At 34.6% G+C, this 14,851-nt stretch overlaps 1 protein-coding gene across 1 annotated transcript in view; it reads left to right on the top strand.

The window, feature by feature from the left end:
- LOC100376308 (uncharacterized) overlaps positions 1-14,851 on the top strand; it is a 138,905-nt gene that overhangs the window by 74,548 nt on the left and 49,506 nt on the right. Inside the window, exons 120-145 of the mRNA XM_085502838.1 lie at positions 511-633; positions 725-847; positions 1,323-1,445; positions 1,855-1,977; positions 2,359-2,481; positions 2,906-3,028; positions 3,541-3,663; positions 4,057-4,179; positions 4,530-4,652; positions 5,113-5,241; positions 5,370-5,492; positions 5,993-6,115; positions 6,222-6,344; positions 6,745-6,861; positions 7,204-7,329; positions 7,555-7,674; positions 7,848-7,970; positions 9,793-9,915; positions 11,850-11,972; positions 12,171-12,293; positions 12,536-12,652; positions 12,824-12,952; positions 13,187-13,306; positions 13,470-13,592; positions 13,845-13,958; positions 14,151-14,264. Of these exons, the coding sequence (XP_085358964.1) occupies positions 511-633; positions 725-847; positions 1,323-1,445; positions 1,855-1,977; positions 2,359-2,481; positions 2,906-3,028; positions 3,541-3,663; positions 4,057-4,179; positions 4,530-4,652; positions 5,113-5,241; positions 5,370-5,492; positions 5,993-6,115; positions 6,222-6,344; positions 6,745-6,861; positions 7,204-7,329; positions 7,555-7,674; positions 7,848-7,970; positions 9,793-9,915; positions 11,850-11,972; positions 12,171-12,293; positions 12,536-12,652; positions 12,824-12,952; positions 13,187-13,306; positions 13,470-13,592; positions 13,845-13,958; positions 14,151-14,264 (3,177 nt within the window). The remainder of the gene's footprint in view (positions 1-510; positions 634-724; positions 848-1,322; positions 1,446-1,854; positions 1,978-2,358; positions 2,482-2,905; positions 3,029-3,540; positions 3,664-4,056; positions 4,180-4,529; positions 4,653-5,112; positions 5,242-5,369; positions 5,493-5,992; positions 6,116-6,221; positions 6,345-6,744; positions 6,862-7,203; positions 7,330-7,554; positions 7,675-7,847; positions 7,971-9,792; positions 9,916-11,849; positions 11,973-12,170; positions 12,294-12,535; positions 12,653-12,823; positions 12,953-13,186; positions 13,307-13,469; positions 13,593-13,844; positions 13,959-14,150; positions 14,265-14,851) is intronic.

Raw genomic sequence — 14,851 nt, 5'->3', positions numbered from 1 at the left:
GTCTTATTGTATAATGTTAATGAAAAGTGAGATACCGGGTACATGTATAAGGGATCTTTATGTGTTAGCAATAATTTGAGTTCACAATTACTTGAGTAATTTTTATATAACATTACAAATCAGTGTAAAATTTGCAAGTGCTAGCGTTGACACATAGTGCATTCATGCCACAGAAGTCATATTTATATTTGGGACTACATGACAGGGCTGTGTGGCCATCTCTCTATGAAATGGCAATTTTAATGCGCTATCCTGGCGTCAACCAGGCTCTGTCGAACACAAGCACCTGCAGACCTTAACTAAGGTTCCCCCATAGTTGCATTTGTTAATGAATGAATCTCAGCCAGTAGAATTGGCCTTATCATTGTGGCTCACTCACCAAGGGTAGGGGTTGACCCTTTTTGATGTTCAGCCTATGTTAAGATTTGAATTCGGGTCTACCAATCATGAGCCTGATATGACAACCACTATACTACCAGTGACCAGTGTAAAATTTTGATTTTATTTCAGGGATTGATCCTTGTACCAGTTCGCCATGTTTGAACGGTGGTACTTGTATGACTCCTGGAGATCAGTGCTCATTCTACCAGTGTCAGTGTCCAAATTGTTACACTGGACCTACCTGCCAGACATGTGAGTACTGGTATATTAAGTTCTCAAAAATGCAATATCGATAATGTTGAATACCTAACTAAATTTCCCATTGTGTTGTTTTATTTCACAGTACTTGATCCATGCCAGAACAACCCATGTCAGAATGGTGGAGTCTGCCAAGGTATTGCTGGCTCCTGCACGCAGTACTCATGTACTTGTGTTGGCTGTTTTACCGGTAGAACTTGTGAAACACGTAAGCTAATTTAGTTTGTATTTCAAAGGAGTAATTTATTTTTCACTTACTTGTGTTACAGATTTACAAACTATGAATTCACATGCCAGTATTTTCGATCTGTTTTGTGTTCACTTTGTATGATCTCTAGAAAACCTCTCACTGACCTCTTTAACTCGGGTTTCAGATTTTGTATAGTTTATGAGAAATCTTATCCAATAGAATCCTGAAATACATGCAAATGGCCATGAGTGATTACAACAATGACAATTATGTTAGATTTGGTGATTAGTTGTCATGACATTCAGTGCTAGCTGGCTTCAAGGCTCCAATATTTCAGAATAACATGTTGCCATAGCAACTGATTTTATCATTTTTCACAGTGATCACAATAATTAGTGAGTGGTAGTCTGCATATAATACAAAGTGGAAATATGTAAAGTATAAAATTTGTACTATACTGTGTAAACTTATGTATTTGTCAATTTCCTTGCAGCCATTGATCCATGTCAGAACTTTCCTTGCCAATTTGGTGGTACTTGCATAAGATCACAGAATTCCTGCAATGAATATTCATGTATTTGTCAGAATTGCTACACTGGTATTAACTGTGCTACCTGTGAGTACATTTTAAATATTTTTACATTTTATGTTTATTTAAATGTGTATTGACATTGTAATTTTGATATTTATTTTGTAGTTTGCATATTCATTTGTACCGGTAGTTGCATATTCATTTTGTAATTTGCATATTCATTTGCAATTTGCATACTAATTTGCAAATTAATTTTGTAAATTGCATATTCATTTGCAATTTGTATATTCATTACACGTTCATTTTTATTTGCATGTTCATTTTCAATTTGCATATTTATTTGCAAATTCATTTTGTAATTTGCATATTCATTTTGTAATTTGCATATTCATTTTTCATTTGCATATTTATTTTGTAATTTGCATATTCATTTGTTTGCTTTTTGCTACAACTAGTACCAGTACATTTATTATTACATGGTTGTTTATTACAGTGTTGAATCCATGCAGTAATAATCCATGTCAGAACAACGGATTCTGTTCACCAGTAGCTGGCTCATGTGTTGACTACACATGCACATGTAGTGGTTGCTTTACAGGAAACCAATGCCAGACATGTAAGTACCATTAACAGTCATTCTAACTTTAATATTTGAACTGTTTTCTGTAATCGATAAACTGATACTAAATGTTTGTACCATAATTAGTAGTGCATGCCCTTATGTAAATTACAGATGTGTTTCTATGGTCAAATAAGTAATATTTGATAAATTATTTTTTGAGTCGTAAAAAATTTGTCTAATTAATACACCCAGTTCAAATGGGCAACAATTATTGCTGCTACACTCACTTTAAAATTTAGTGTAAATAAATAATGTATTTTACTGTGTTGTATAAGACCTATAATATCATATGGTAGCTAGTGTCCTTTCAGTTTGTTGCACTACTACCTACTGAATACCTACTAATTGTATTGCATTATTCTTGTTTGTCAACAGTCTTGGATCCCTGTCAGAACTTGCCTTGTCTGAATGGTGGCCAGTGTCTAGCTGTACAAGGATCATGTACTGTTTACCAGTGCCAGTGTCCGGAGTGTTACTATGGAACCAATTGTGAAACCAGTATGTGATTAACCACTTAAGTGATGCATAATTATTACTATGGCTGCCTCGTTCTTTGATATTGTATTCTTGATATCCTTGCTCACTCATCAGTGTTAAAAGTGACTTTTATGTGTTATATGTATTTTTATTTACGATATACAAAATTCAATGATTGTGTATATAACTTTTTTTTGGGGTATCCGAGAGTAAAAAGTTTGGATGCATTAGTCAAGCCATATGTCATACATAATTCATTCATACCTGTTTGACTCATGAATAATAATGCATGTACTTCTAATAGATTGAGCATAAATATGATTTGAATTTTATCATTACGAATAATTCATGATATCTTTTTGTGACTTGATGTACAATGTTCGGAGAGATGAGCTGTGGCTTCTTCATCTATAAAACACATATTGATGTATTTATTTTCTACCAGGACAAAATCCATGTGCTGTCAATCCTTGTCAGAATGGAGGTACTTGTTCAGAGACACCGGGCTCCTGTACATCCTTCACATGTCAATGCCAGTCTTGTTACGCAGGACAGTATTGTCAGACTTGTAAGTAGAAAATTCAGACAAAATATCATCTCCAGATTGCAATTTAATGAGTCTTGCTACTAAACTTTTGATTCAAGCAGACTGTCTGGGTTTTTTCACAGAAATTGTGAAATGTTAATGTTTTCTAGCAAACATACATGTATATTGCCATAAATAAATTAGTAGTTGCATATTCATGTATAATTTGCATAAAAGTAATTTACATACACTATTCTTTGCATACATGAACATAATTTGCATATGCATGTGTAATTTGCATAAAAGTAATCTACATACTCCATATTCTTTGCATACATGAACATAATTTGCATATTCATGTATAATTTGCAGAAAAGTAATTTACATACACTATTCTTTGCATACATGAACATAATTTGCATATGCATGTGTAATTTGCATAAAAGTGATCTACATACTCTATATTCGTTGTATACATGAACATAATTTGCATATTCATGTATAATTTGCATAAATATGTTAATAATTAACTGTGAATTATTTATCATTTACAGTGTTGAATCCGTGCAATAGTTTCCCATGTCAGAATGGTGGGCAGTGTCTACAGCTGGCAGGTTCATGTACAGAATTCACCTGTAATTGTCAAGGCTGCTACACAGGAGTTAATTGTGAAATTTGTAAGTATACCTCAAGTGAAAACTTTTCTAGAGAGTATAATATGCATCTCCAGGCAAGTTTTAATATTGGTGAATGAGGCCGTGTTTCTTTAAATTCAATGTAGGATGATATGTCAACACTTACAATTTGCACATAAAAACAGTTAGGAGAGACAATTGACTTTCGTTATATATGGAGCTGTTGCCCAGGAAAAAATTGTTGAAAACAATGTAGGACTTATGGATTAACTGATTGATATTGCAACTAAAGAAATTTATTCTGCTCGTTACATGCATTTGTTCTGAAATACTGATAGTTGAGTACAAGAGTAGAACTGGACACACTGTGCTGGTATCTGTGTCTTAGTCAATGCTAGCTTACAAACGTAACAACTTTTTTCTCATTTTCCTTAGTGTTGAATCCATGTCAACCTAATCCATGTGAGAACAATGGCTTCTGTGCTCAACAACAAGGATCTTGTACAGATTACCAGTGTTTTTGCAGTGGCTGTTTTTCTGGTACTCGCTGTGAGATAGGTTAGTATGAAATATCGCTTGTCTGTGATTGGTAGGTAGTGGTCAGCTGACATAAACGTATATAAAATTATTGACAAATGTGGAACAATATAGTAGACTATTTATCATCTGCAATGTCAATCTTGATTTGAATTTCACTTGTCACATTCCAGCCTATTGTTAAAAATTGAAAAAACTAAATCACAAAATTAGTGTTGAAAATGGCCGACTGGCAGCCATGTTGGTTTTATTTTTGTGTAACTGGCATATATGTCTTGTTATGAACCCTAAGTGTACATTTTTATATCATAATTATGTTCCAATACCTTGGTTCGTCTACTAACATGCTGTTATTTTTCGTCTTCAAACAGTTCTTGATCAGTGTTCTCCAAATCCGTGTAACAACAATGGTGTATGCCAACCGTTGGCTGGATCGTGTGACCGGTACATGTGCATATGTGAGGGATGTTTTGTTGGCACCAACTGTGAAAGATGTAAGTCAAGTTTATTTATCAACCAAATCAAACTAAAGATTAACCTAAAGTGTGTCCCGAAATCAGATATCTTTATGTTTAGTAAAAAGAAGTACATTGATAAGCATCAAAATACTTTTTATCAGCATTTGATTTCTATTTGTTTGGTGTATTTATTATTCAAATTAACGCTAATATTTAAATTTGGTCATCAAAACAATAATAGTTGTCAATTTTGTCCATAGTTTTACATAAGTTACATTAATGATAGAGCTCTGAAATAGAATAATCTGATATAGGTATGTGGAAAGGTATTAAAAAAATTATTTTTATCTGTATTCACCAATAAAAGATGTACTGCATCTTTAATTCATAAAGTATCAGTGTGATTTTATAATAAAGTTTAATTTATTGATCACATATACTGTGTACAAAGATCAGTACTCAAGTTAATGCTCTGTTTCTATCTTTATTTATGTAGTGCAAGATCCATGCGCGACGGGGTCAGGGTCTAATCCATGTCTGAACGGTGGTGTCTGTCAGCAATCGTCTTGCCAGGAATACACCTGTCAATGTACTGGCTGCTTCCAAGGTGCAAACTGTGAAACACGTAAGTCACATATAAACTCTCTTTTGATGAAATAACCATATGATCTTTGTATACAAATCATGAATTATTCATCTGACTTATAATCTTTTAATTTTTCAACATTTGTTTCTCTTGATTTTCCTCTTTAGCGATTAATCCATGTGTGTCTATACCCTGCCAGAACAACGCTATCTGCCAGAAGGCTGTCAATTCATGTACAGACTATACTTGTACATGCCAAGGATGCTTCACTGGTACTCTGTGTGAGATAGGTGAGTAAAGTAGAAACAACCAACATATCCATTTCTCAGTCATTATCACAACAAAAACCACCAAAACTTGAACAATTTACTATATGGACAAAAAATGGGAGTGTCATTTTTAGTATTTTGGGCATATCTGCTTTATTATCTGTGTCATCATTATTAAGATGTAGTCTTTACTAGGAACGAAAAGTAAGTAAAAAGAAATAAAAATTCGGAAGTAAGAAATTATGATTTGTAAGTTGTTTAACTATTTTTGATCCAAATAACACCAACAATTATTTGTTGTACAGGTTGTTGTTGTTTTCTTTATATCTTGATCATAATAAACATAAATTCTGCAATTAACGAAATTGAATGCATAATAAACGTTTTATGCAACATGTCGTTAAACCTCTGGATTGATATTTTTGTCATGTCCATTGTGTTTAATTAATATACAATTTCTTATTATTGGTACGAATGTTTGGTGTGTTTCTAATGTTTCTCTTATTTGTGTTGCATTCTAGCCATTGATCAGTGTACGCCTAACCCATGTCAAAATGGCGGATTTTGCTATAAATCGCCAGGATCCTGCTCAGATTTTACTTGCCAGTGTCCCGGATGTTATACCGGATCTTTGTGTCAAACAGGTTAGTACCATATAACCATCGCATAATTGCATTCATTATATGAGATCTATTGATGATGTGTAGTGAAACCTAACCGAGTGATTGTGTTTATATTTTGTCTTTATAGAAATTGACCAGTGTGCTGTCAATCCCTGCCAGAACAATGGTCTGTGCGTTAAAACAATTGGATCATGTACATCATATAGCTGTGAATGTAGTGGGTGCTATACTGGACAGTACTGTGAAACAGGTGAGTTGATTTGGGATGGTTCATCACATCTCTACCTTACAGTGCAGAACAAGCCACAATTTTTCCCTCCACAACGTTTTGCACATTTTCATATTTTTTTCTATAATTTTGAACATAATTTCAGTTCTTGATTTTTGAATAAATAAAAAATATAATTATCTGGCTGTGTTTTGTAAAAGCTAACAACTTTTTGTGTTCAAAATTTGTGGCAGTTAAAAATAAATATTAAAGAGTGATGGTTGTCCTTGCTTGTTCGAATTTCATGTAAACAAACAATGTGTTGTGTACGTTGCTATGAGTCCCATATCGAACAGGACTCTGCGCGATGATTATTGTCGGCGACAGTAACATTAGCAGTCAGATATTAAACTTCTGCATTTTTGTGTGTGTGTTTTAATAGAATTGGATCCGTGTCAGAGCTTACCCTGTCAGTCTGGTGGGACTTGTCTCAAGCTTTCCTGCACAACATTCCAATGTATCTGTCCATCGTGTTACACTGGAAATAACTGTGAACAATGTAAGTATAGAATATGTACCAGTACTTTAATAACAACATACCTCATATTATTTTGTTTTCTGCTTATATTATAAATTTTAATTTAATATTTATTAGTAGATTTTGCTGATAACAAATTTTGGGAAAAAAAAGATGTTGTAAACAAATTGACAATTTTGTTTTCATCATAAAACAGAATTTTACAAAAATAGTTTTGATGCTGTTTATATATAATGTTTATTATTTTCACTAATCTTTGAATAAAATCAGTTTTATGTTACACTCATGATAGGATAAGGAGTCTATAACCATGCTGGCTGTATTTAATTTTCCTCTGATTTTTGTTTTGTTTTTGCTGGTCAGATTTGAACCCATGTCAGCCCAGTAACCCATGCCAGAATAATGGTTTCTGTGTACAAGTACAAGGTTCATGCGTGGATTACACATGTTCTTGTCCATTCTGTTACTCCGGCAATAATTGTGAAATTGGTAAGTCAGTATATAAGTTGTTAATAAAATTTGGTTTAAAACAATTTTGCAAATTTTTAATATTTCTTTTAACTTCTTTTTCTATTTCTTTTAACATGTCTTAATGAGTCTGTTCCATTGATTACAAACATATTATTTTTTTTCTGGCCGTATTTTTATTCTGCATTGCTAAGTATAATAATTGCTCTCTGACGTATATTTCTGTTTTGTCTCTTTCTGTTTCAGAGTTGAATCAATGTAGCCCTAACCCATGTGAGAACGGGGGAACGTGTTCACGTCTCGGTGGTTGCATACAGTATCAGTGTCAGTGTCCTGGCTGCTACACAGGACCTAATTGTCAGACATGTAAGTGTATCTGTCATTTGACGTTATCACCTTATAATTACTAAATACAAGACATTCAGAAAATATTTGATAATTTTTAAGATTGTAGATGAAAACATTGAGGATATAATATGACGCAACGGATGATGGCAATCCAACTGTGGTTCTAACTTGTCCCTTCTCTTTATTCATAGTACTTAATCCATGTTTGCCGAATCGTTGCCAGAATGGCGGTACTTGCATACAGACCCCAGGGTCATGTACAGACTATACATGTACATGTGCTGGATGCTACACAGGACAGTACTGTCAAGATCGTAAGTACCGTATTTCACTTCACTAACTGCTGTTCTATAGGCTGTCCAACTGTGATGTCATACATTTACATTTCTGGCAACCAGCATGCAAATATCTGATGACGAATGTCACTCTCAGATGTGATCTGTGGTGACAATGTTGCCCACAAATTGTTTTAATAACAGCGAACACTGGTATCCATGGTTACAGCCAAATAATAGGAAGTGCCTGTCTAAAAACTTTATCAAAATGAAAATGTTTTTTTTTTATATATATATTTATGGTTATTTTGTAATTTACTTATAATTTTTTAATGAAAATTGCACAGATTTGTAACGATTTTTCCTGTCAAATTAAATTTTGTGTCTGTCTAAAATGTGGATTGCCTGTCTAAAATGACAAGTAGACAGGTGGCTGACTAAAATGACAGATAGACAGGTGGCTGGCTAATATGACAGGTAGACAGGTGGCTGGCTAATATGACAGATAGACAGGTGGCTGGCTAATATGACAGGTAGACAGGTGGCTGGCTAATATGACAGGTAGACAGGTGGCTGGTTAATATGACAGGTAGACAGGTGGCTGACTAAAATGACAGGTAGACAGGTGGCTGACTAAAATGACAGGTAGACATGTGGCTGGCTAAAATGACAGGTAGACAGGTGGCTGGCTAAAACGAGAGGCAGACAGGTGGCTGACTATAATGACAGGTAGACAGGTGGCTGACTAAAATGACAGGTAGACAGGTGGCTGACTAAAATGACAGGTAGACATGTGGCTGACTAAAATGACAAGTAGACAGGTGGCTGACTAAAATGACAAGTAGACAGGTGGCTGACTAAAATGACAAGTAGACAGGTGGCTGGCTAAAACGAGAGGCAGACAGGTGGCTGACTAAAATGACAGGTAGACATGTGGCTATCTAAAATGACGAGTAGACATGTGGCTGGCTAAAATGACGAGTAGACATGTGGCTGGCTAAAATGACAAGTAGACAGGTGGCTGACTAAAATGACAAGTAGACAGGTGGCTGGTTAAAATGACGAGTAGACATGTGGCTGACTAAAATGACAAGTAGACAGGTGGCTGACTAAAATGACAAGTAGACAGGTGGCTGGCTAAAACGAGAGGCAGACAGGTGGCTGACTAAAATGACAGGTAGACAGGTGGCTGACTAAAATTACAGGTAGACATGTGGCTATCTAAAATGATGAGTAGACATGTGGCTGGCTAAAATGACGAGTAGACATGTGGCTGACTAAAATGACAAGTAGACAGGTGGCTGACTAAAATGACAAGTAGACAGGTGGCTGACTAAAATGACAAGTAGACAGGTGGCTGGCTAAAACGAGAGGCAGACAGGTGGCTGACTAAAATTACAGGTAGACATGTGGCTATCTAAAATGACGAGTAGACATGTGGCTGGCTAAAATGACGAGTAGACATGTGGCTGACTAAAATGACAAGTAGACAGGTGGCTGACTAAAATTACAGGTAGACATGTGGCTATCTAAAATGACGAGTAGACATGTGGCTGGCTAAAATGACGAGTAGACATGTGGCTGACTAAAATGACAAGTAGACAGGTGGCTGACTAAAAACCTGCATATGTCTTTGGGCGTGTACAACTGTTTCTCGCCAACCAGATAACGCACATTATGTATATGTGCAAAACATGAATAGGTGCTAACTTCTATAATGCACTGACCTGTTAAAAGTCAATGATTCAATGACATGACTCCCAGTCTTGAAGACTCGAAATGTAAATGGAAGTTACCATATCTCAGTTATAAGGTCACTCCTCCTCATTGATTACATCAAACTTTGTATTTATGTTCACAGTTATTGATCCATGCTCTAACCAGCCATGTCTGAATAATGGTTTCTGTAACCGTGTTGGTTCCTCCTGTACAAATTATCAATGTACCTGTCAAGGCTGCTACACCGGGACTACCTGTGCAACACGTAAGCATGCTTTGCTGTTAGTTGTAGGAATTAAGATCTAAGTGCAGCGGAAGGAACGGAAATTGAACGGTATTCATTTCTATCTGGAGTGTACATGTATTACAGAAAAATACCTCTTCTCGAATGATCTGGGGTGTAAATGGCTGGGGTGTAAAACACTAAATATTTGATGATGTGTTGTAAATACATTAAATATTCAGAATTTGTTCAGTTTAGTAATTAATAATAATGTAAAACATGTTTTTTTAGCTAGCATGTTATTTCAGCTAATTTAGCTCATCTGTAATTTCGCTAATTCAAGATGTAGCTCTTTTAAGGATGTAGTAGACATAACAAGTATGTTATAGTTAGGCTTGATATTTTCATATAAGAATTGTCCTGAACAATAGTAAACCATATATTGTATGAAACCTCTTATCTCACACTTTCTTGAATTCTGGGTCATTAAGGATATTCTCACATTGAAATAGTCGACACTTTATCTAAATTAAGGTTCTGTTAATTCATGCCAAGAGTCAAATCCGCTAAAATTGCATGCAGCTATTTGAACGTGTTCTACAGTATTTAGTCTGTTGTTTAAAAGGTCTATATGCTGTTTATGTATGGCCTGCTGAAATCTTCTACAAATAGTCGATAATAATAATAATAATAATAATGAATTTATTGCATCCTTAGAAATAATTTCCATTGGTTGAACAGCAATAAAATGTTAGTAATAAAGTACAATACATATAAAATTAAAGTAAAAGTAAAATGTCAGTTATTGATATTTCTGATTTCAAATATTTTGTATAAGTATTCACCAACTTGTCTTATTAGTACGTCTTCTCTTGAACTCATAATATATTTAAATATCTGGTTATCACTTTTCAATTCTTCTGGAATACTGATATTATTAAATAGCTTTTGTCTTTCCGTTTGGTACCTAAGACATTCCATGAAGAAATGTTCTTCATTTTCAATTTTGATCTGGGAACATTGCTTACAGATTCTGTCTTCTAAAGGTATTTTGGGTTGGGTATGTCTACCCTTCTCAATTTCTAATACATGACTGCTTATTCTGAAACGAGTCAATAAGATTTTATGTTTCAGATTACATAAAAGCAAATATGGTTCAAAAGTGTATGAGTCTTTAAACTTTATATACGTTCTCAGTTTTCTATTATCATTTGTTACACTCAACTTCCAGAACTCTACATACCTTTGTTGGATGTTGTTTCGTATGTTTTTTATTTTACTGTATGGTAATTTTTGAGGTATGACAGACGAGGACAAGTTTGTAATATTTTCGGAGACCATGTTTTTTACTGATGTAAACCAATTTAAATTTTGTTGTTTTTGTTCTTCAAAGGCTTGTTTTGTAATATTACTGTCTGGTAAGGCACTAATACGATACCAGTATTTAATAAGATTTTCCTGAATATCTATAAGTAATGGGAATTTACCAAGTTCAGCTCTGCATGCTGCATTTGAGGAGAATTTACTCACACCTAGTATTTGTTTGCAGAATTTCAAATGTAACTGTTCAATTGGTGTTTTGTCCCATCTATTATTGTCTAGTATGTCATGTCCCCAAGTTGTTGATCCATATAACAAAATTGGTTTAATACATATCTGAAAAAGGTGCATAAATGTTCTACAGTCAGTCTCTCTTGGCATTGCTTTCAACAGTGCATACATTGCTCTAGTAGCTTTGTTTGTTAAACATTGTCTTGTTTCTTGGAACTTTCCATTTGATTGTAAAGTTATACCTAAATAAATATAAGAATTGACACAACTTATATTTTGTTCTTGGAATTGAAATAACTCTCAATGTTATGAATGTTATTACACCGTGAATAATTTGATTATTTTGGAAAGAGTGACAGAAATTGATGATTGCAGTCAAAGGCGATGATAACATTGACTGACGTTTATTTTTTCATTCTTCCTAGTCCTCGATCCATGCCAGCCAAATCCCTGTCAGAACGGTGGCTTTTGTACATCACAGCAAGGGTCATGCACCCAGTACCAGTGTTTCTGTCTACAGTGCTATACAGGAACAAACTGTGAAAGTTGTAAGTGTGGTTTTCATTTTGTTTTTTTCTCCTTGTACTGTGACATTTAAATGCAGTGATTCAAACACTGCTGTAAAGAAGTTTCTACCAGAAAATGCTTAAATTTGATAATTTTACCTCGCCTTGTTGGGGTCACTATGTTAATTTAAGGTGAGAAGTGTAATTGATTGATAGGATGTTCTATTTTTTTTTTATTAGTTATTGATGCATGTCAGAACAACCCATGCCAGAATGGAGGAACATGTCTTGCAGTTCAGGGATCATGTACACAACTTACCTGTACCTGTCTTGGCTGCTACACGGGTACATTCTGTGAAACATGTAAGTTAAATCTTTACACTTTATGTTAAATATTTCAAAAATCACATAAGCATCTAAAGTGAACTCTGTAAACATCTGAAATCATAGACTTGTATTGTAAACATTCTGTGAAACGATCTATATTATTCTCTGCTGCTGCTGGTTCCGACAGGCTTCACTTTATCTGCATCATTTCTTGTCAGCGTTCATTGATACTTATATTATTGCTGAATGCTTAGTCTCTGTTCTGTTTTGTTTTTTAGTGCAAGATCCGTGCCAGTTTAATCCTTGTGGGAATGGTGGTACTTGTTTAGAAGTCTCCTGCACACAGTATTCATGCTTGTGTGGAGCCTGCTATCTAGGAAACAACTGTGGTCAAAGTAAGTTAATCAGGGAAGCATGGTTTTGCTGTTTGTGATTGACTGTTTACTCATTCTGATGACACCTCAGTTTATGCTAAATACATCATATCGCATACATGCCTGTATAAACAATCAAGATTACCGGTACTCTATATTTAATAAATTAAATGCTAATTGTTTTACTCTCAGGAATCAACCAGTGCCAGCCTAATCCTTGTCAGAACAATGGAGTTTGTCAACCTTCATTCGATCCAGAAAATTGTTATGATTTTACTTGTGCCTGCTCAGGATGTTTTACCGGCCAACTCTGCACTACAGGTAAAATATTATAATTTAAATCAAGTACATGCAAGCTGGCGTTTCAATGGGAAAATGTATGGACATTTCCTCCGTTGCTGAATTCTGACAGTCTAGTGATGGAGTACACATTTTTATTTCATGATTGTTTTATAGAATTCAACACTCCAAAAATATAGATTTCTCCTGAGAAAGATGCCTTGACCTTTTAGGAAATTAGTCTGTCTATAATTGTGATATATTTTGCATTTTCAGAATTGGATCCATGCACCCCGAACCCATGTGCTCGTGGACAGTGTCGACCGGTAACTGGTTCCTGTGATCTGTACTCCTGTCAATGTCCTGTTTGTTTTGCTGGTGATATTTGTAACATACGTGAGTGCATTAACACTAACAAAAAAAAACATTTTTCCATATTTTTGAAGTATCATTGTTTTCACAATGCATGGAATAACTATCTTGTAGCCTCGTAAAATGACTTTCAAATTTATCAAGTTACTTATAACCATAACACCTTCATTCGTATTTGATTTTGCAGCCATTAATCTGTGCGCAAGTAACAATCTCTGTCAGAATGGTGGAACTTGCACCATGAGTTCGAACTGCCAGCAAATCAGTTGTTCATGTGATAGTTGTCACACTGGTGAATACTGCGAGAACCGTAAGTATTGATTTTTGTTCAGTTTCCCGTCCACTGTGGTAGATAAATACATGTAATAGGCCCAGTAGATGTAGGCTTTGTTGCACTGGATATACGACCAGTAGATGTAGGCATCAACACTTGCACTATAGTAATAAATATGATAATAAATAGTAGAACAACTTCAAATGAATTTGAATGTTTAACTGCTATTTCTCTAGCTTCTCTTGAATATAATATTGACATTGGGTTGTTTTTATTTTTCATATTCAGTCGTTGATTTGTGTCAAACTAATCCATGCCAGAACAATGGATTCTGCCGGAGTACATGCCCGACATATACGTGCACATGTGATCAGTGTTGGACTGGGCAAAACTGTGATATTGGTAAGTCAATTTCATTAAACAGAAACAAATTTAACCATCTTGTAAGGTTTTGTAGAAAAACAAAAACAAAAGTATTTCAGAAATCACCATGTGGTGGTGTACTACATACATTCATCAAGTCTTCTTTTTCTCACATCTATATTTGTCAGTATTTTTTCAGCTAACAGGTTTTTGTGTTTTTGTTTTTCATAGCTGTAGATGCCTGCGCTGCCATCCCATGTAGAAATGGTGGAACCTGTACTGACTACTGCACCTATTATACCTGTCAGTGTTCTTCATGCTGGACAGGGCAAAACTGCGACATCCGTAAGTTTCAATCTTTATTAATTATATTGCTAGCTGACTTTCCAAACTACCATATATCTTTATTATGCAGAGTATTTTTTCTAAATATGTATCTTATTACTAATATAAGTAATACTACAAAAAATAAGATAAAATTATTGATGTGAATATACTCACAAGTGTAAGACTCTATGAAGTGGCAAAGCCAGTGGATGACAACTTGGGAGTTCTGCTCTGAGTGTATTGTAGATCTCCCTCTGTTTTTTTTCTTGTCTCAGAGACAATACTTCATGTTGAACACTTGCAGCATCTTGGCCAGAGTTTTACTGAAACCATATAACAAAATAATGTAATTTTTTCCCAAAACTTCCTGTCTGCTCATATTGTGTGATTTCTACATACTTTAAAATATTTGAACAAAAATATTTATATAAACAAATTATTCTACCGAAAAGTGCTTAAATTTATGTACCAATTTGATGATTTTACCACTATGTTAATAACACTTGCAGCATGTTGGCCAGAGTTTTACTGAAACCATATAACAAAATAATGTAATTTTTTCCCAAAGCTTCCTGTCTGCTCATATTGTGTGACTTCTACATACT

Source organism: Saccoglossus kowalevskii, chromosome 8, assembly GCF_978046115.1.
Source record: "Saccoglossus kowalevskii chromosome 8, keSacKowa6.1, whole genome shotgun sequence".
In the NCBI taxonomy this organism is placed as follows: domain Eukaryota; kingdom Metazoa; phylum Hemichordata; class Enteropneusta; family Harrimaniidae; genus Saccoglossus; species Saccoglossus kowalevskii.
This window is presented reverse-complemented; position numbering and strand designations above follow the sequence as displayed.